Genomic DNA, 21,150 nt, shown 5'->3' with positions numbered 1-21,150 from the left:
CACACCCACCTCCGGCCCAGCTGGGCCAATCTGGTGCCTCTGCCAGAGTATTTAGGGACGGGAGTTTGAAGTGCTGGCAGGAGGTGTGAGAGTGATACACGATGGAGGCGACCACACGCACCCCACAGTCAGAGAAGGAGGAAGGAAGGAGGAGCACCAGACCAGAGACCCCTCTGCAAGCTGTGGCAAGAATGCAGCTGTACCCCTGCAATGAACTCTCTGAAGTGAGCCCTTCCCATGGGCTGCAGCTCCTCGCAAAGTGTTCCAGCGTGGGAGCCCTTCTACAGGCTGCAGCTCTTCAATGTGCAGCTCCATCGTGGGCTTCCCATGGAGTCACAGCCTGCTTAGGAACAGCACGTGAGTCTCCTTCTCTGGAGACATTCCAAACCCACCTGGATGAGTTCCAGTGTGACCTACTCTAGGTGGTCCTGCTCTGGCAGAGGGGTTGAACTAGATGATCTTTTGAGGTCCCTTCCAAACCTTAAGGTGCTGTGATTGTGCTGAATGCTCCCTGCCTCTGGGCAGCCCAGAAGCCAGTAGCCTGGACCTGCGTTCCCCACAGAGGGACACACGGACGCTCACAGGCCGGGCCTTTGTTCAAACAACCGTTTACTCAACTACTTCTTCAAACAAGCAACTATGTACAAGGTCAAGCTCCCAGAGACACCTCAGGGAGCGAGAGCAATCGCTAATGGGAAGTGCTGAGTCTCTCTTGCCAGGCTCCTGGCAATGGCCCCTTCAGCTACATCGGCTCTCACTCCCTTCAGCTCTCTGCCTCAAGACCTCTTTCATCCTCACGGAAGAGCCGTCTTGTGAGCCGATCTTGCAGCTGCTCACAGTCACGCAGTGCCTCGGCGTGGGCAGCCGTATCGTCTGTCAGGTGCTGGAAGAGGTTGATGGGTTTGGCCTCTCGGAAGGCAGGAGGCAAGACGATCTCCTCGGGCACGTTGTGGTTGCCAAAGAAGAAGTGGTTGAGGCGCTTCTCCTCCACTCTGCGGCGCAGGTACCGCATGATTTCCTTCAGGCGCGGCAGCAGATACCTCCTGCGCCAGTCTGACAGGGGAGTGGTGGTCAGGAGGTGCATCACAACCGTCTTGATGATATAGGTGGAAAAGCCCGTTCCTGGCACCATGCGAGCGCAGAGCTGCAGGCAGTTGAGGTGGTAGCTGCCAGGCGGGGCGTTCCTGGCCACGTGCCTGAAGAACTTGGCCTCTGCCACAGCACAGGTCTCAGGCCACGTCGTGCTTGGGGTGAAGAAACCTGCTGCAGTCTGGCTGCTCACAAAGATGTCTGAGTCACCTTGCTGCACGCCAAAAAGCAGCTCCACAAAGAGAGGTCCTCGGGAGGCGTTTGACAGCTTCAGCTTGCAGGAGTGTCTGGAGAGCTGCAGCTGCATCTGGTAGCGGCGAGACTGAGGCAGCTCCCCCCAGGCTGACGTCACCAAGTTCTGGAACCAGAGGGCAGTTTTATGAACATCGAGGTAAGGGCCAGTGCAGAGGGTGTCGAGGACACTGGGACCCTGATTCCTCCTCTGTGGCTCCTCAGGGTAGTGGAGGAAGCACGGCGCGTCTCCTGCCGGCTCCTCTGCGCTGCAGGTGCACTCCGGGGACACACGGACGCAGAAGTTCTTTCCCGGCAGTTCCTGTGCAAAGTCTGGCTCCAGGTGGAAGGAGTAGCCATGGGGGGCCTTCAGGGGCACGAGCATGCGGTATGTGACGTCGCTGTCGCAAGGATTCCAGCCTTCGAAGGCGCTGCCCACGCCGATGGCTGGCTGCAGCTCCGGGGAGGAACTGTTGGCCAAGCGCCCTTGCAATAAACGGAGGAGGTCATCCAGCAGCTCCTGCACCGTGCTGCTGGTGTAGCACAGACTGAGCACTGTCCACTGGATGCGCCTCTCATAAATCAAAGCGTGGTGCCTCTCTTCAACAGTTTCTCCGTCGCTTTCTACCTCCTGGCAGTGTGTGTCACTGCCTGAGCTCTCCTCACTGCTGCTGTCGTCTGTGTCAGGGCTCCTTCTCCTGGTCCACCAGTACAGTCCCAAGAGCAGGACCAGGACTGCAGCAACGATCAGGTCTTCCCAGGAAATGACGGGCTGCCTCGGCTGCCTCGGCGGCACCAGGAAACTGGAGCTGATGAGCAGCATCTCATGTATTTCTCTCGCCTGCTGGATCAGCTGCTCTTCTGTCGGCTTCAACACGGCCTCATTCATCCTGGCGTAACACTGCTGTGCCTCTGGGATGAAGAGCGACAGCAGATTGGTGAAGAAGCGCACGAGCGCCATGATCTGCAGGGAGAGAGAGCGAATGGGTTCAGTGGGGTGGGAGGGAGGGAGCTGGCAGCGGGGAAAACAGGGGCCAGGAGCGGGGGCCGGTTGGAGAGGGGCCGAGGCAGGCGGGAGGCACAAGGGCTGTGCCAGCCCTGCCGGCGGCTGGGCCCTGGGTGCCGGGGCAGAGCGCAGCCTGCCGCCGTCCCCCTCCTCCTGCCGCCTGCGCGCTCACCGCTGTCCCAGCGCGTACTGGGCCTGTGCTGGCCCTGGTGCCCCTTTATAGCCGCCCCCCGCTGGCACGGCCTCTGATGTCACAGACACCCCACAGCTGCCCCCCACACCCGCAAAGGACTGACCCATCCTGACCTCTACTCAGTACAGTCAGAGGCTGACAAACTGGGCGACCGCGAGAGGCACAAACTGGGCGACCGTGGTGTTCCTTTTGGAAGCCATAGCACCGAGGAGAAAAGAGAACCGAGGGTCTCTTGAAAGAACATTGGAATGGTCTGTGTCATAAATGCAGCCCTTCAGTACCCGTGAGTATAAGATTGGCACTGTGACGTTAATAAAGCGATGTAACTCCTGTGAACGGTGTGTCAAATGGGCCTGTTCACAGCAGCTTGTAGATTCCCCGTCACTTCACATGGATTGAATCTTTTCCAGTACAAAACCAGGGTTTCTTTTGTAGTCTGGACGTATTTCAGACACATTATTGCATGTACATGACTGGTATTGCCTAAGAGAGTGTGAGTGGTGAATCCCCATGCAGAAGAACTGCGGGGAAGGATTTCTTCCCTGTGAGGCTGCCCAGATGGGTTGTGGAGTCTCCTTCTCTGGAGACATTCAGGGCCCACCTGGGTGAGTTCCTGTGGGATGGGTAGGTCACTGTTTGACAGACACAGCTGAGCCATGTGAAAGAGAATGCTCAACATGAAGAATATGGTAAGTAAGGAATGGAGTGAAGTGCCAGAGGCACGGGGTTGCTGACATTGGTGGTTATTGTGGTTTGGCCCAGCCAGCCCAGCAGCACCACGACAGTCTCTTGCTCAGAGCCTCCATCCACCCCCACCCTTGTTAGGATGGCAGAGGCCCAGCGAAATGGGAGTAAAAAGATCACCAAGGTTGTTGTGGATGGAGACAAGGGCAGGGAGGGCTTGCTGCCAGTTACAGTTCTGGGTAAAACAGAGTCCAGTGCTCGACTGAGAGAGGAAAGGAGGAAAGGTTATTCTACAAGAAACAGAACGGAATAAAAGCAAAAAGGGAGCAGGATGGTGAGAAAATGACAACCAGAGCTTTAAGATCTCCCTCCCCCAGCCCTCCTTTCTTCCCAGGCCCAGCTCATTGCTCCCCAGATCTCTCCCTCCTCCCCCCTCAGCGGCTCAGGCGGGCAGGGAATGGGGGATGTGCTCACTCTCTCACAGATGGGCTCTGCCACTTCTCTCTGCTCAGATGAGGACAACTCCTGGCATTCTTCCCCTGCTCCAACACGGGGTCCCTCCCCCGGGACACAGTCCTTATCCAACTTCTCTGGTGTGGGTTGCTCCCAACAGCCGCGGCTTCTGCCCATACAGGGTCCCTCACACGGGACACAGTCCTTGGTGAATGTCTCTGGTGTGGATTCTTCACCACGATTGCAGTTTCTGCAGTTACAGGGTCCCTCTCTCGGGACAAGGCCTCTTCTGGGCATAAGTTGAATGAGCTGCTTTGTCATGGGTTCCTCCCCACAGTTACAGCTGTGGATATTGGGTCCCTTCCTCGGGACACAGCCGGCTCCTGCCATAGTCACTGTCCCTGGCTCGGGGCCTTTAATGAAGTGAATCGCTGCCCCTGGTCCAGGGTCAGCTTTAGCAAAATGAGTCTCTGCCCCTGATGCAGGGTCTTTAAAGAAATGAAAATAAACCTCAGCGTCACCAGGTCTCTCCATAGAATGCCGGGGAGTCTCTGCTGCAGCACACCTCCTCCTCTCTTTCATCACTGACCTTGGAGTCCATATGGTTGTTCCTCTCACTGTTCCTACTCCTTGCAGCAGCACCAGCCAGAAGAAGAACAAAGGGCAGAAGAAGGAAGAAGATGGAGGAAGAAACTTCCTCTGCCTTCTTAAAAAGTGATGGTGGAGGCGTCTCATTGGCTCAGCCCCAGCAGTGGGTCTGGCTCAGAGCAGGGGAGAGTTGTGAGCAACTTCTTACAGGAGCCACCTTTACAGCCCCTTCCCCCTTACCAGAAAAGGCTGTCATGGCAAACCATGACACCCGCTCAGCCTTTCTTCTGTGTTCCACTAAAGACAGTGTTTCCATCAAGCCAGCATGATGAGAAAGCTGTAAGTCAGTACCTTAGAGCTTCTTCCTAGATGATGTGCATCTTACCTAGGAAGTATTTGGTTGAGAAATAATGTTGAGCAAGTTCTTACCACAAAAGTCATTGGAGGATGTGTTTATTTACACAGCCACAGCAGGTGGGCTGGTCTTTAAAGAAAGGCAACATTGCAGGAGCTGTACCTGCTATGGCTCAGCCTGGTATGCTGCACATTTGGTGGGAGGTAAGAGAAACCAAAACATGAACCAGTTGATGTTTAACATAGTGCAGACTCATCTGGGAGAGAAGATTTAGCGGCTTGTTATCACCAGATTGAACAGGAATTGTTTTACAAATGACCTCACCAAAAAGAGAACATGCCTAGTTCTTGGCCAGGTGTGAAATCCACTTGACCAGGCCCAGGCCACTGTTTGTGGAGCTCTGTGACATCAGTGACAGCCTCATGTTTGCAGCTGGAATGCTGTGTGTGTACTTCACAGCAACACACAGAGTCACAGAAAGAATGGACGTGAAATAAGGGAATCTGTCAGTAGCTGAGCTGATGCTCTTCACATCTAAAGGAATTCTCACATTCACTTGAAAGGCAACAGTCACCTGGCAATGATGATGTCACAGTGTCATCACCCAGGAGCAATGATATCACCTGAGAATGATGATACCACAGTGCCAGCACATGGCAACGAATGTGTCCCCTAACAGCAGTGGTGTCAGCTGAGAATGATGACATCACAGTGCCCAGGAGAGTATAAAAGGGGGGTCCTCCCAGGTCCTGCTGCCAGATCTGGCCTGGGCAGCCACCTGAGAGGAAGCTCTTGATGGGGCTGAGGGAGGAAGGCAAGCCAGAGGCTGGAGGTTCGCAGCTGCTCCTGGCTAAGCCACTTTCCAAGCTCATCTGAGGGACAAGGAATCTTCTTCAGCTGCAGAGCAGGAGCCAGAACACAGGACTGCCTTCTGGAGGGGCATTGCAGAGCTCACCATCCTCATCCCCTGTGGAGCAAGGGGCAGCAGCCGTAAGCAATAGGGGTCCTGATGCTTTGGAGCACTCACTGCCAGGCGTGGGATGGATTCTTGTCCCCAAGGTCGATCAGGCCTGGGGCATTTGGCCACTCAGGGAAGCCCCAGAGATGGCTCTAGGTTGAGAAGAGAGGCTTGTGCATCTCGTGGGAGGCATGAGCAGCCCGTGGGACCAGGAGGCAGGTCTGCTCACATGCTCAGGGAGTAGCCGATCGCCAGCACTGGGGTCAGGAAGGAATTTTCCCCTGGGGCACATTGGCACAGGTCCCCAGGAGTTTTTTGCCTTCCTCTGCAGCATTCAGCATGACTGCTTAAGTGTCAGGGCTCCTTTGGTCCATTTGGGCTGGGCTACTGCCTGCTGTCGTGCACCACCAAGGTGGCCTCTCGTGCCCTCCAGCTGACAGGAGGAAGGCTTTTTTTCCCCAAGGTGCACTAGCAAGTGTCCCTGGAGGGGTTTTTTTGCCTTCCTCTGCAGCACTGAGCATAGCCTTTAGCTCCTTTGAGCCATTTTTTGGCAAGTACCTACATCTGCTGCTCCACAACAGTGGCCCTGGTGCCCACATCCAGGGGGAGGAAGCTTTCTATACACTTCTTGTGGGCCATCCTCGGGGCTTGCTTCTCGTCTGCTGTGGCACTGAGCACAGCCCCTTGTCAGGGCTCCTCTGGCCCATTTTGGTTTCTTGCCTGCTGCTCTTGCACCTCCAGCCTGGAGAACACTCTTGTGCATTTTGCACCTTCTGGCCTCCATCCTAAAATCATTTACAGCAAAACTGTGTGCTGGGCAATGTTTTCTCTCTTCTCTGTCAAACCTCCTCATTGCTTTTGGATGGTGATGGTCTCTCGGCCATGCTGGAAGCCTTCATGTTCCAGGGGCGTCTGGTGGTGTTGCTCTCAGCTTCAGATGCTTTGGGCCCAAGACTTGCTGGGCTGAGTCTTGCTGGAGAGCTCCCATGCTTGCTGCTGGCAGGGGAGCAGGCTGCAAAGGGAAGCAAGCCCAGCTGGATCTCCCATTCAGAGCCTGCCCACCTGCTTGGTGGCATGCAGCACCTTGCAGCCTGGCATAACTGTGTCTGCTCTGAGTTCCACCACTCCCTTTCACATCCTGGGCTCTTACCAAGCTTCTTTTGCTGTGTTTGAGGTCCTGCTCGGTGGCAGAGACCACATGGCATCAGTCAGCAGCTGGGAGGAATGTGCCTCTTAACCAGGAGATGAGATCTGAGTGTATCCCTGCTTTCTCTTTTGCTTTGCAATATTCCTTGATCACTGTCATCTGACTTTCACCATCTGGAATGCACCAAGCCAAAGCAGCTCTGCTAGCAATGTGCATACCCATCTGCATGGCAGCTCTCCTCATCTGCTTGTGCTGCTTAGGGACAGAAAAGATGTGAAGGAAGATTTTTTTGGCGTCTCTTTCATTGCACCTGACCTGTGAGAAGTGAGATGAAGAAACATGGTGTTGATTGGAGAGAGCTGGGCTTCCTCCCCAGAAAAACTGGCCATCAATGCAGTTCTTTGGCGTCTATTAACTGACAACCTCCATCCCTTTGGTTTGGGAGTCATTGTTGAAGCCTGGCTTGATGGTGGGTCTGGAACAATGACAGGATCTTCAGCCAAGCACCCAGGGAAGGGAAATGTACTGTGTGAGGAGGATTTGTTCTGTGAGTGAAGCTGCCTCATCATCCACACACTTTTCTCATCAGTTTTTGCCTGTTTAAAAAGCTCAGGCTGGGATAAAAGTTGAACATTTAAGGTACCAGATTTCTCTGGCACTGCTGATCCTTTCCATTGGCACCATTTCCTTTCCATACCATGGACTTACACTGGGTAAGGATCTCATTGGTTTAGTTCCAGCTCTATTCTAGCCATAAGTTTGTAGTGGATGGGGATTTTTGTCCTTCCTTTGGTGCTCAGTTGAGCATTTCAGAAGGTACAAGATTTCTCTGGCACAGCTGATCCTTTCTTTCCATGTACCATGGATTTATGCTGGGTAAGTATTGTATGAGTTGAGTTGCAGGTATGTTCTAGCCATAGGTTTGTAGTGGATGTGGGGACTTTTGTCCAGGTGCTCCCTGGAGTTCAGGAGTTGGTCAAGGACTGAGGTAAGTGCCTCTGCATCACAGCATTTCCCTTCTCAGGTGTCAGCTTCCTCTCTGAGAACCCTCCGCTCTACAAAAGCTGCCTGTGTTTACCAAGTCTTGGCTCCTCCTTTAGCAAGTCCTTATCCTGGGCTTCATATTAAGAAGACAGAGCCTGGCTCTTCTCAGTGCTGCCAAGTGGCAGAAAAGGCGTCAGGCAGAAACTGAAACACGGGATATTTGGTCTCAACAGAACGTTTTGCTGCTGTGGTTGAACAAAAGAAAGTGCAGGGACAAAAAGGAGGCGAGTTGCTGAGCGAGGCTTTGGAGTCATCTCTTTGGAGAGGTTTGAGACCTGACTGGACATGGCCCTGGGCAACCTGCTGTAGTTGGCCTTGCTTTGAGCAGGAGGGTTGGGCTACAGTCTGTGGAGGTCCCTTCCCACCTCCTCTGCTCTAGGAGTTTGTGGTTGCCATTGTGGTTTGTCATCAGGCCAACAGGAGACCTGTGCTCCATTGTGCTGGGTTTCTTTTGTCAAAAGCCACCCTGTGCTCACAGGAGATTCTTTTTGCTCTGCCTGCTGTCAAAAAGCTGCAGAGTCCAGCAGTAGCAGCTCCTCCTTCCATGCCATTAGTTTGAAGCCTCCCCAGAGAAGCAGGTGAGTATGCTCAATTACAAGCTAGCAATGTCTAAGGAAGGTCTGGTGAGCCACAGCTGTGGACTGCTGCAGAATCCTGAACCAAAGCCTCCCACTGAAGAAGTAAAGCATAGCAAGGGAGAAGGCTCCTTCTCCCAAGACACAGAGTTCTCAGTCTAGCTCTGAAGGAAGTAGCCAGCACCCTTGAAACCTTCATGGCACAGAGAGGAAACAATGACTTTTGGCTTCAGTGCAAGAGCCAAGGACAGACACCTGTGCAGTGCTTCACTTGGAAAGCCTCTGCAGATGGTTCAGTGAAAGGCCTGCTTGAACCTGCAGAATAACCCAGGTGCCACTTGAAATGATGCCAGCTTGTCCTAGGTGACACTGAAAAGCGTGACAGCCCGTGGATGCCAGCACAGAACTTCTTTCCAGGACACCACAGATCCCAGCACAGCTGCTGCAGCGCTGCCATCTCCCTGTGCCCATTCCCACAGCTTTGTTCCCCCTCTCTTGCTTTCCTTCCTACTTATTCCTTGGAGCCAGAGAGTAATTAACTGACCTTGACTAAGTGTTCTCCATTAGAATTCATTTTCCAGGAAGTCTGAGCAAAGCCCAGTGAGATGGACTTTGGGTAAAAATGGACATGACCACACTGGACAAACTTTCCTGCCCTGTTTTCATGCAGTTGGAAGTGTGATGCTTTGCTGGTGAGGTGTTGGTGACAACAATGGGTCTTTCAGCACAGTAACTGGTTTTCCAGTGCAAATGAGCCCAGGGCAGCAGTGTGCTCCCAGCAGGGAGGAATGCAAGGAAAACATGGGTGTGATTCACTGTTCCTACTTAAAGAAGGTTTTCTTCTGGTTTGATGGGGCACATTCTACAGAGCTTTGGAGTCTTTAAACCTTTTTGTCTTATCCTCTTGCATAGTTCAGATACAGGACAAGAATGGCAAAGCACTGGGCAATATACTCATTTCTTTCTCTTTGCCAAGCTTTTGTTGTATGTTTCTTGGCTTTTCATATGCAAGCAAGGCTCAAGGGTAGGATTGGCTTTCATGACAATAATTCCTTGGGCAGAAAGTAAGGTTTCAACAAGAAGAGCACCTTGGTTTTCTCATTTCCCTGGCAGGATGCCATTTGAGTAAGGAGACTGCTGTCCTGCTGCAGTTGCATGTTTTGGAGAGAGTAAACTTCTCCCTGGGAGCCTGTCTGCAGCACAGCAGTGTTCCTCAACAGTCCTGATGGAGACAGACTTCTGTTTTGGAAAGACACAGAAATGCATCAACACCTGTGCAGCAAGGTCTTGGAGGGGGCAGCAAAATCACACTGGGTGGCTAAAACAAAGCAGAGGAGCTCTGTGCCCTCATTTTGCCTTCAAAATTCACCAAATCAGGTCTTCAGGAAAAGAAACAGACTGCAGGGATATTTCTTTAGTTTCAGACTGAAACAGAGATCTGAACACCACACTTGGAGGGTCCCAGAGTGTGTGAGAAGGTTTGGACTGAGAGTCACAGGGAGCAACGAAAACTCTTGTTTTTTAAACCAGTCTGGCTTCTGTGACATCAGCTGTAGCCTGGCTGCTGTGACATCAACTGTGGCAAGCAGAAGAGGTCACCTGCCCTCCCTTGCCTAACAGGTGAGTAAAGGTGTAAAGGGCTGACAGTGAGAATGGTTGTGCTTAGTCTTAGATGCAATCTATGAACTGTAAAGCTACTGTCCAAACTCAACAAGGAGCAAAGGTAAGTTCACTTTGTTCTTTTGAAACTCTAACATGTGGATTCTTTGGGTGTTGGTGTCTATTTTCCCTTTTCACCTTTAAGTGCTCACGCCAACCCCACATTTTATGCAGTAGGAGTTAAAGACATTGGCATTCTGGGCATTCCCTTGGCAAGTACCAATCACCAGGTTCTTAACAAGAAGAAGACTCAACAGATCCATGGCCAGCTTGGATTGACAGTGCTACAGCTGCCAACAGCTGTATACAGCACAGCAACAGCTTCTGGTCAGATCAATACCTTCAGTCACTGGAAACAAACTCCAGCATCTGTTTCAGAGTGTGCCCGTCTGGTGGGGTTCCAGGAGAACTCCCAGAAAGCCTGTACAAGGCATGTTGAAATCTGGGGCATGATTCACCACCTTCCAGTTGATTTCGATGGACATCCCTTCAGATGGCCATGGCCCTTGTCCCCTCTGTGCTCTTACAGGGCATCAGTCTCCAGAACACACTTGGAGGGAAGGAGGAAATCGCCTTCAGCCAAGAGCCTTTGCATGTTTCTATTCTGGAGCTTGTACTCGCTGCCCTTCAGCTGTGTGGAAGCAGAGCAGCACCCCGCAGTGCAACCTCCCCTGCACTGTCTGTCTCTTCTTCCCCAGTAAGGGAAGGAATTCAAATGCCATTGAAACAAATGGAATGACAATTCCTTCCTTCTGGAAGAATTCCTTTCTACTACCCTTCTGATTTCATAGACCCAGGCTGTTATTTTTGACCTGCTTTCAGCCAGAAAGCTTTCTCCTCACATTTGATGTGACCCTCCATCCATTTCCAACTCTGAAGCAGTTCCTGGGGCACTCTGCCCTGCTGCTTTTTCTCTGCCTTTGAGGCTTGAAGACATTTCTCCAGCCACAGTCAAGGCTTCACCCCATGGATGAGCAGCTCTCCATCCCCTTCTGGCTGCAGATCCCCTTGCACAACTGCACCTTTCTGAAGATTGAAATAAAAATGCATCTTGTATTGATTGGCTGTTGTGTCAGTGTCTTTGACCTTCTTGTGGAAAGAGTTCCCTTGATAGACTGGGTCCTCTGGAGAATACCCTGTCCTGGGCTTTGTGTGCTGAAGGCTGCTCTTGGAATGCCATTCACTGTCTTCATTTTGCTTCCCTCTTCCTTCCTGACCTTAGAATAACAGACACAGGCACTATGTGATTCTTTCTATCCAGATCACTCAAAAAAAATAAACCCCATGTAGTTCCAACACAGAAACTGTCATTTGACTGGAAACCAGCAGCAGAACTGTTTGAATTCAGTGCTGCACTAGGTACATTCTGTTCTGACAAAACCGCCCTCTGGTAGGCAGAGCACTCAGGTCAGGTACAGTGTGAGATGTGTACATGACCATAGGGTTTGTGCAGATGGGAAGAGCTAAAGCAATGGGTTCTCCAGACCCTTCATTGCTGCCATCCAGTGCAGCATGTTCATTAAACTTGAAGACACAGGAGACACTGCACTCCTCAGCAGCTTACACATAACCATCCCTCATGTCCTTGTTCATTGAGATCTCTGTACTTTACTGGAGTCTTTGGAAGTGTGGTTATACAGTGGTTGAGTTACTTCAGCTTTTCCCAAGAGCTGAAGGTTTTGAGATTGTTACAGTGGTCCTTAGGAGCAAAACACAAACCCCAACAGCAAAGCAAAAGGAGTGCATCACAGTCTTGACAGAACTGCATTCATGGAGCTTTTCTGTCTTGGTTCTGGTTTCAAAGCTTGGGGCTAATATTCCATGTGAGGCATATTGGGCTTTATACCTGTGAAACACATCAATACCATCTTCCCTTAGAGACACCAGAAAAGTTCACTGTCAATGAAATCAATTAGTTTGTATCCCTCATAAAAATGCATATCCTAAGTAGAGCTCATTCAACATGGACATAAATGACTTTCAATCTATCAAGGACTGTGCTTTTACTCAGATTATGACATTCTTTCATAGAATCATCATCATTCCCTTTAAAAACAACCCAACAACCTACTACCAATTCTCTACGAGAATTATGCTTTTCCAAGCTTCAAATCTCAGCTGTAACCTTAGGAGTGTTGACATCACACTGTAAGAAGTGGAGGAGAAGTCTGTATTGAGAGCAGAATATTTTCACATCCCCATTTTTTGTGAAGGATGCAAACTCTAGTGTTGAAGACATTGTTGCTGTTAAGGTTTAGAGAAACGTTAAAGATGAGAGGAGTTTTTTATGTGTCTGTGGGCGAAAGGGCCAGGTTACAAATGAAGATGATGGAAGATCAGAAGCTCTTTAGTATTGTCTGATTTACCTTTTTGTTGCACTATGATAAAGACCTGGCACATGGGCTTGCATCATGATGTGAGAGAAACAGTGTGGTATCAGATTGCAGCACATGTTGCCATTCTGGCTCTGGAGTTCATCTGTAGACAGATCCTGTGGTGGGACCTGCTCTTTGCAGGTGGCTGTGAGATGAGATGCCGAATGACTGAAGCAGGACAACAAGACAGCAGAAGTTGTCTTCTTTTCAGTTTACCTGAGACTTGTTCTGGAGGGAAATCATCTTGAGGTAAATTGATCCATGGAGGCTCCAGTGTTCTGGAATCTCCTGTGGTAGTCAGCTCATCTTCCACAAAATCTTCTTTCCTGCATGGGTGGGTGCACGCCAGAAATCTCTGCCTGTTAAAAACCAAACAAGCAGCTTTCATTGTAAACAGTGTCAGCAGAAATAAGTGCAGTTCCTTATTAGAAATGGTGCTGATCATAAGCATGGAAAGGTGAAGTGGCCAGTCATTTTTGCTGCCGTTCCCCAGGGCTGTGGGTGCCTCTGGCATGGTGGGACCTGGCCCGTGGCAATGCCAGACTGCTCCTGGCTTAGTGGGAGGAGGAAGATGGGAACTGAGACACAATGGGGCAGGGAGGAGGCAGGGCAGGCACCGACTGAGAGTGGGCTGAGCAACCTCAGGGCCCAGGTTTGTGGTGAGAACCTGGGCTGGGTTCCTATTGTCCTTTCTCAGGACTGGAGACACCAGCAACACCAGCTACAGCTTGGTAATGTGACCAGCCAGCCTGGACCCTGCTCTCACACACACTCATTGCTCCTGGAGGGCACAGCCAGGTCCCTTTCTGGCCTCTTACCTGAACAGCTCACCCCAGCGTCCATGCTGTGAACACAGGTGTTCTCACCCCATCCGCTGTGTGTACAGTTGGACAGGGCAGGCTCGGAGCCGTTACAATGAACATCGTCCAACCAAATGGGGCCAGATCCTGGACCGAGATTTCCGTGCCGAAAAGCTTGAACAGCAGACCCACATCCCAGCTGCTTGCAAACCACTGCAGCATCTTTCAAGTCCCAGTTGACACTACACACAGTGCCCCACTGTCCCTCGTGTTCCACCTCCACTCTCCCAGCACAGCGGCTGCCGCCATCCACCAGCCTCAACTCTGCAGCCACTGAAACGCCAACACGGGGCTGGTCAGGAGAGCACCGAGCTCCAGATGACAGCTCTGAGGTCCCCCCTGCCCAGCCAGAGGTAAAGGCACCTGAGGGACAGCCCTCTCCATCCTGGGCTGTCCCTGGGGCAGTCTGGGGGTCCCTTTTCTCCCCAGCTCTGCAAAGGGCTGAGGCTGCCCAGCAGCAGACCTGCTGTACCATTCACAGCCCCACAGCCTGCAGCACATCCCCACTAATTCAACCCCCCCTTTCCCATGTCCCCTCTCTCCTCCCCAGCACAGCAACCCCCGTATGGCCCCGTGCCCCAGCCCCACACCTCCCTCTCCCACCCACACAGGCACAGCATCCACTCCCTTGAGCACCTTCTGCCCCTCGTCCCAGCGGCACCTGTGAAGAAACCGAATTGCCAGAGGTATCCCGATGAGCACGCTGGTGCCCACTGGCCCTGGGCTGTGGGACAAGGGAGCCAGCACTTACCCCTGCACAGCTGCAGCCCGAGGAGCAGCCACAGCACCCGAGGCCACAGGAGTCCCTCCGTGCCCATCCTGAGCCTCCTGCCCCGCGGGCACAGCCCTGCTGCTCCCCACTCCCCGGCACGGCTCCCGCACCCTCGTGGGGCTGCTGCTGATGGCAGGGTGAGATCTCTGAGAGATGCCAACGCAGCTGCAGGAGCCAATCCAAGCAGCAGCACCTTTTGAGATGAGATCAGGAGCTCTCTCCCCTCTGACACAGCTCAGCCCGCCAATGAGCTTCTCCAGTGCCCTTCATGCCCATATATGAGGGACACCACGGTCCCAATGCGGGTGCCACGGCTGCTGCCACGGGGCAGAGTTATGGGCCGAGGCAGGCGCAGAGGGGAAATGGGTCTCCAGGCCCTCAACTGGGAGCACTGGGAGCACTGGGAGCACTGAGCATCCCCAGGGCTACACTCATCAGAGAACCCACAAGGGCAGTGTCCTCCAGCCCGAGCTGTGGGGCTGCTCTGGCTCTGTGTCTGGGTGGAAAGGGAACAGCCCCTGCCCTGCTGCAGCCCCTGTGGGACAGCCCTGGGCTGGGGGCAGAGCTGCAGCCCCGGCCTGCAGGAACATCCCTCCTGGAGAGCCTCAGGACAGGGCCCCGGCAGGAGCCGCGCTGGGACACGTCCCCAGCCCGGCAGCAGGAGAGGCCCCAGCGTGTCCCCAACCGTCCCCGTGTGCCCCAGGGGCCGTTGTTCCCTGCAGGCAGATGCATCGGGAGCTGCAGCTGCAGCTGCACAAACCGCAGCCCCCGCGGCCTCGCAGCACTCGCTGCGCTTCCCCCACAGCGCCCGGCCAGGAAGCCTGAGGTTTCCTCCTGGCACCCAGCCCAGGCACAGCCCCGCGGGGCCCCGACACACCCCCAGCCCCACTGCTCCTGCCGGGGCTGCTCCTTCGGCCTCGCAGAGACGCCAATCACAGCTCCTGGCCCCTTGGACGGCCTCGCTGCACATGGATGCTCCACACTGAGCCCCACGGCCATGGGGGGCACTGCTGGGATGTCACCTCACACCCACATACAGGGACCCCTGACATGTTGTTCTCACTTTCTCACTCCCTTCTGCTGCAGCATCTTCCCCTTCTCCAGTCCATTCATCACAGAGGCCTTACCTCCATCACTCACTGGCCAGGCCTTGGGCAGCAGCGGGTCCAGCCCAGAGCTGACTGGCCTGGCCCCGCCAGATACAGGGGAAGCTCCTGGCAGCTCTCTGTTTAAAGCAGCCACCCCTGGAGCCCCCCACTGCCAAACCTGCCCACACAAACCTACTGCATCCCGTTCCAACAGAGAGATGCTGTGAGCGAGCCAGCTCTGAGGAAGCCTCGCACTCGCTGCTCGATGGGCTGCAGCTGGGACAGAGCAGGTTCAGGCCTGAGCTGCAGGGAGAGGAACCCAAACATTTCCAGAGCAGCACTGTAAGCACAGACACCACCAGCAGCAGCAGGAATGACACATATCCTGATAAAGACAGTTTCACAAAGAAAAGCAAAGGCTGTGTGTGGCAGCAAAGGGGAACAACAACATTTCCTTCTCTCCTTCCCTTTGACTCCTGCTGCCCAGCCCCTTTGTGGGAAGACGGGCCTCAGGATGCCCTGCAGCTGCTTTGGAAGAGAAATGACTCAATGACTCCTTCTTCCTCTGGGCTTGTGTTGCTGAGCAGGGCAACCCAGGGCATGGAATCCCTCTGGGGTCAGCTTGGGGCAGCTCTTCTGGCTTTGTCCCCTGCCAAGATCTGGCCCAGCCCCAGCTGATTCCCCAGAGGCTGTGCTGCCATTTAGCAGATCTCGACCAGCTGGAGAGTTGGGCAGAGAGGAACCTCATAAGGTTCAACAAGGACAAGTGCAGAGTCCTGCAGCTGGGGAGGAACAACCCCCTGCACCAGCACAGGCTCAGGGTGACCTGATGGAGAGCAGCTCTGCAGAGAGAGACCTGGGAGTGCTGGTTGATAAACTGAATGTGAGCCAGCAACGTGCCCTCATGGGCAAGAAGCCAATGGCAGCCTGGGGGCATCTAGAGTATGAGCAGCAGATCAAAGGAGGTTCTCCTCCCCCTCTCATCTGTAGGTGTCCAGCTCTGGGCTCCCCAGCTCCAGAGGGACAGGGAACTGCTGGAGAGAGCCCAGTGCAGGGCCACCAAAATGATCAGGGGACTGGAGCATCTTCCTTACGAGGAAAGGCTGCGGGACCTGGGGCTGTTTAGTCTGGAGGAGACTGAGGGGGTGAGGGAGTCCCAGACAAACTACCCAGGGAGGGTGTGGAGGCTCCTTCCTTGGAGCTCTTCAAGACCCACTTGGACAGTGTTCCCGTGTGACCTGATCTAGGTGGGAGCTGCTTCTGCAGGGGGGTTGGGCTGGATGATCTCTACAGCTCCCTTCCAACCCCACCATGCTGTGATTCTGTGATTCTCTGATACTCATTGAATTACAGACGGTCTCATGAGCTACAAAATACATCTTTATTAAAACCAGAAACAGACTTAAATCCACAAGCACTATCTGCCCTTCCTCCCCAGCATGCCCAGCTTCCACACACCCCCCAGCTCCTGTGCCCCCCTCTCCCCATCTGTAAAGCCAGAGGGGCACCAGGAACCAGCCGGGGCGCTGCGAGTTCTCCCCTGTGGGCAACGGAAGCCCAAGAGGCCACGTGCTCGATGTTCTCGGTGCAGGCGACAGTGAGCAGCACGGGCAAGGACACAGAATGGAGCTGGATGCCTGAGCTGTGAGCAGGAGCTGCAGGCCCCAGCAGAGGCGACAGATGCTGCGCTGGTTCTCCACTGGGCCGTTCCTGGAGCACACCCCCAAGGCCACGAAGCCCCGGAGCAGAAGGTAGCCTGCGGGAGAGCAGAAGCATGGGGCAGGCAGCGCCCGGCCGGCTCAGCCGGGCTGACAGGAGCTGCTGAGCTGCACCCGCAGCGCTGCAGGGAAACCTGACGCCGGAGCCACGTCTCTCAGAGCACCAGGGCAGCGGCTGTGGCAGCCACGGGGGCAGGAAGCCCCGGCTGTTCCGGCAGCACCTTGCAGCTCCAGGAGGAGACACACACAGTGCAGAAACAGCCAGTCCAAAGGGCTCGGTGCCTACCTAGGAGGTACTGCCAGTAGGCTGCAGATCTCCTGCAGCATCTTGAAGATCAGCTGCCGCAGGCTCTGTGAGAAACACCACCCTCGGAACAGCAACAAGGACCCGGCACTTTCCTAGCAGAGGAGATGGCAAGTTGAGGACAGGCAGTGGGCAGCCGTGGCTACCTGCCTCCAGCTGCTAAGCCCTTGCCCTGCAGAGCCAACGGGCACTACCCACGCAGCCCTCCTTGTCCCCAGCTCACGGGGTGAAGGAGGTGACACCTGCTCAGCCTGTCCCCACACAACAACAACAACAGGCCAAGGAAGTAAAGCAGGAACAGCTCAGGGTCAAAGCCTGGACACAGACAAACCCCGGCACGGTGCCGTCTGGGTTGAGCTCCATCCTGCCACATGGCCAGAGGGGCAGGGAAGGGACAGAACCTGCCACAAGTGCCCCAGATTCCCCTGCTTTCTATCCCGTGGGCAAACACAGGCTTCTGTGAAAAGCTGCTGCAAGTATCCCCTGTGGGCTTTAGGATGAGCTTCCATTTAAACATAAGGAACATATTTCCCTGTTAATGTGAGGGAGCCCTGGCCCAGGCTGCCCAGGGAGGGTGTGGAGGCTCCTTCTCGGCAGGTTTCCAAACCCACCTGCACACGTTCCTGTGCCACTGACCAAGCAGAACCTGCCTTAGCAGGGGGTTGGGCTGAAGGATCTCTAAAGGTTCCTGACAAGCCCCATCATTCTGTGACTCTGGGGGGGGCAGCCAGGCCCTGCCTCCAGCTGCCACAGTCACGGCTGGACGCGGCCTTCCCTGCAGAGCCCCGCACAGCCCAACACAGCCACATCACTTCACAGGCATCACACAGTCACAGCATCATTTCAGCTGGGAGAGACCTTTCAGCTCTTGGAGTGCAGCCTCTGTCCCAGCCCCATCACCCACCAGCACATTGCCCTCAGTGCAACACCCACCTGGCTCTCAAACCCCTCCAGGGATGGTGACTCCAGCAGCTCCCTGGGCACCTGTTCCAAGGCCTACCAGCCCTGTCAGCAAAGAAATTCCTCCTCACATCCAGTCTGAACCTCCCCTGGCACAACTTGAGGCTGTTTCCTCTTCTTCTATTGCTTGTTATCAGGGAGAACAGACTGACCCCCACCTCGCTGCAGCTTCCTTTCAGGTAGATGTAGAGAGCGAGAAGGTCTCCCCTGAGCCTTCTTTTCTCCAGGCTAAACAGCCCCAGACCCCTCAGCCCTTCCTCATCTGAGGCGTGTTCCAATTCCTTTCCTAGCTTGGTAGCTGCCTCTAGATCCTCTCTAGCACCTCCATATCCTTCTTATAGAGAGAGACTCTGAACTGAGCACAGTATTGGAGGTGCAGCCTCACCAAAGGCGAGTCCAGGGCAACGATCAGCTCCCTGCTCCTGCTGACAACACTGTTCCTGATCCAGGCCAGGTTGCCCTTGGCCTTCTTGCCCATCCTGGATGACTGAATGCATCCAGCTGGGAAGCTGAAGCTCATTAGTGATGCTTCAGCAGCAGGATTTGGGTTAAAACTGGGCTTTCTGGGAAGAATGAAGCATTTCTTACACCAGCCACAGCCCTGCTCTCTGTGCCCTTGCCCATTCACACCAGCTGCCCAATGGGAGACAGAAACACAACAAATGGTGAAAAGGAAACAATCTCTTTGGGGATGGGTCTCACCTGTTTTCATTTCTTTTTCCTTCTTGGACATCTTGCCTGTCTCTTCCGTGACCTTGGCATCTCCCTTCTCACACAGGCAGAGAACCGAGGCGCCGGCGCTGGCCGCTTCCACCACTGCCCACAGGGCCCCTGAAACACAAACACAGAGCACGTCAACAACCAGCAACCTGCAGGATCTGGCTGTCTCCTAAAAGAGGACAAGGCTCTCAGCTCATCAAGACAAAGGGGTGGGGACAGTCAGACACCCCAGTGGAATGAGGCTTGGATAAGGTTTTCACAGCTCCAGCTGGAACACTGCACAGGGACTCACAAAGTTCACCCCCAGATGTTTCCAAACCCTCCCGGCTTCTCCTCTTTCTGTGAGCACCTTGGTTTTTGCAAGAGGCTGGTTTGGGAAGTGCCTCTGCTGGGGGCTGTTTCTGTGACTGATGGTGTGTGGTTTAGAGGAAGGGGATGGCTCTGAGCAGGAGGGTGCTGACAACACCCAGTGAGAGCCCAAAGCCTTGCACCTACCCAACAAATCACCAACACAACTCCTTTTGTCACCTTCCTGCCTGCCACAAGCATTCACAAGGGAGGATTAGACTTGCAAGTACAGATAAAACCCCAATGGATGGAGTTCAGAGGGACACACAGAGGTGAGGGCAGGACACGTTCAACCACACCCAGTGGGAAGAGGAGCAAAGAGCTGTGCCCACCACATGAACCCAAGGAGCAGACAGCACTGACCAAGAGCCCCCTCCCACTGATGGCCCTCACAGGGCTTCCTGCAGGGAATTCAAAGCCCTTTATATCACTTTAAAACACCTGACTCAGATGAGAACCTGTGGGGCAACCAACTGTTCACCACAGCTCTGTGTTTGCTTCTCCCAAACGTGCTCACACCACCCGTGAGGGAGAAGCAGCAGCAACAGAGGATGAGCCAAAGTGGCAACCTCCCACCCCAAAAAGAACCCTGGTCAAAGGGAGCCCACCCAGGACAGAGGGACACGGCACTACCGAAGCAATTCCTGACTCGGGAGGGCTCCAGGAGCCCTTTGAGCTGTTGTCACCCCTCTCTGGGGCTGAACTTCCCTCCCCCGCCATGGGACCGCATCAAGCAGCGTTTAAACACAACAGCACGAAGGAAATAACGCGGGGCGGGGGAAGAGCGGGACACAAAGTGTTTGCGGTGAGCGAAGCGTGTCCCAGGCCGCTGCCAGCGCCGGGGCCGCCTCACCCGGGACTCCCCGCCGCAGAACGGGGCCCAGCCCGGTCGTTCCCGGCTGCCCGGGGCTCGTCCCGCTCCGCCGCGGCTGCCCGGCTGCAGCGGGAGGCGGCGGCGGGGAAGCGGGAGCGGGTCAAACCCCGAACAGAAGAGCGGAGCGGGACAGCGCCGGGGCGGGCCGCGGGCGGCAGCCCCCGCCGGGCCCGGGCCCCGCTCCCGCTTTCCCCCCGCGGCACGGAGGGACGGCGCGGCCCCGCCTCCCCCCGCCCCGCTCCGCGCCGCCGCCGGGGCCCGAGGAGCCGCCGCGGAGCCGCGTTCGGCCGCCTCCCCCCCACCGGCGCCCGCGGGCGGCTCTCGGGCTCCCGGGGCCTCGCCGCCCGCCCCGGGCCCGCCGCCGCCTCCGCCCGGCCCCGCCTCACCGGACACCCCCGGCCCGCCGCGGAGCCCCCTCCCCGCCGCCCTCCCGCCGTCCCCCGGCCCGCCCGCGGCCCGCGCTCACCGCCGGCCACGCGCCCCCCATCCTGCGCTCGCTCGCCGCCCGGCGCTCAGCCGTGGGGAGCTCGGCCGCCTCCTCCTCGCCCGACACGGCCGGAGCCGCCTCCGCCGGGACCCCCGGGAGCAGCCGCCGGCGCCGGCGCCGGCGCCGCCCCCGCGCTGAGAGACCCCCGGCAGCGCGAGCGGCGGCGCGAGCGGGGCGGCGGCGCGGGCTCCGCGCGGGGCACGCTGGGACTACGACTCCCGGCAGGCACCGCGGCTGCCGCCGGCGGCTTTGCGCGACAGCGAGGCGCGGGCGCTGACGGGAAATGGAGTCCGCGGGGCGGCCGCGGGGAAACGGCGCCTGTCCCGCGGCTGCCGCTGCTCCCGCTCCCGCCCCGCAGCATCATCACCTCTGGGCACAGGCGTAAGAATCGCCCGAGGGTGGCGGCTGGAAGGGCCGTCACTAAAAAGAGTCACAGAACGGTGGCAGTTGGAAGCGACCCCTAAAGCTCATCCAGCCCAACCCCCATCTCAGGCGGGTCCCACCTAGATCAGGTCACACAGGAGCGTGTCCAGCTGGGCTTGGAAACCTGCCGAGAAGGAGCCTCCGCAGCCTCCCTGGGCAGCCCGGGCCAGGGCTCCCTCACCTCAGCAGGGAAATAGCTTTTGCTCATGTTTCAATGGGACATTTTGTGTTGCAGCTTC

General features: G+C 55.5%; 1 protein-coding gene and 1 long non-coding RNA gene across 5 annotated transcripts; both read right to left on the bottom strand.

Annotated features, from left to right (window-relative positions):
- Positions 1-571: 571 nt before the first annotated feature.
- Positions 572-14,959, bottom strand: LOC133629336 (inositol 1,4,5-trisphosphate receptor-interacting protein-like 1). The gene is made up of 4 exons (XM_062019994.1): positions 14,750-14,959; positions 13,969-14,135; positions 13,821-13,878; positions 572-2,284 (listed from the first exon to the last, which is right to left on the bottom strand). The coding sequence occupies exons 1-4, from the start codon at positions 14,957-14,959 to the stop codon at positions 764-766; spliced, it is 1,956 nt and encodes a 651-aa protein (XP_061875978.1). The 3' UTR covers positions 572-763.
- Positions 14,960-16,460: 1,501 nt separating this feature from the next.
- Positions 16,461-20,601, bottom strand: LOC133629388 (uncharacterized). Of its 4 annotated transcripts, none has more exons than XR_009821008.1 (4): positions 20,468-20,601; positions 18,762-18,890; positions 17,082-17,194; positions 16,461-16,833 (listed from the first exon to the last, which is right to left on the bottom strand). It is a non-coding gene; the product is annotated as an uncharacterized LOC133629388 (long non-coding RNA). The 4 variants fall into 4 exon arrangements; XR_009821009.1 differs by lacking the exon at positions 20,468-20,601 and adding an exon at positions 19,981-20,108; XR_009821010.1 differs by lacking the exon at positions 20,468-20,601 and adding an exon at positions 18,033-18,104 and having other exon boundaries at positions 18,762-18,962.
- Between the last annotated feature and the right edge of the window lie 549 nt (positions 20,602-21,150).

Source organism: Colius striatus, unplaced genomic scaffold (genome assembly GCF_028858725.1).
Source record: "Colius striatus isolate bColStr4 unplaced genomic scaffold, bColStr4.1.hap1 scaffold_40, whole genome shotgun sequence".
NCBI classification, from domain to species: Eukaryota; Metazoa; Chordata; class Aves; order Coliiformes; family Coliidae; genus Colius; species Colius striatus.
This window is presented reverse-complemented; position numbering and strand designations above follow the sequence as displayed.

Bases quoted from the DNA above. Each gene is read 5' to 3' on its own strand.
- LOC133629336 (XM_062019994.1), bottom strand. From the start codon at position 14,959: ATGTGCAGCGAGGCCGTCCAAGGGGCCAGGAGCTGTGATTGGCGTCTC. The intron at 14,136-14,749 runs GTTTGTGCAGCT...GGCATCTCTCAG, and splicing joins GCGAGGCCGCGGGGGCTGCG to AGATCTCACCCTGCCATCAG. The intron at 2,285-13,820 runs GTGGGAGAGGGA...CTCTCCCTGCAG, and splicing joins TGGATGCTGTGCCTGTGTGG to ATCATGGCGCTCGTGCGCTT.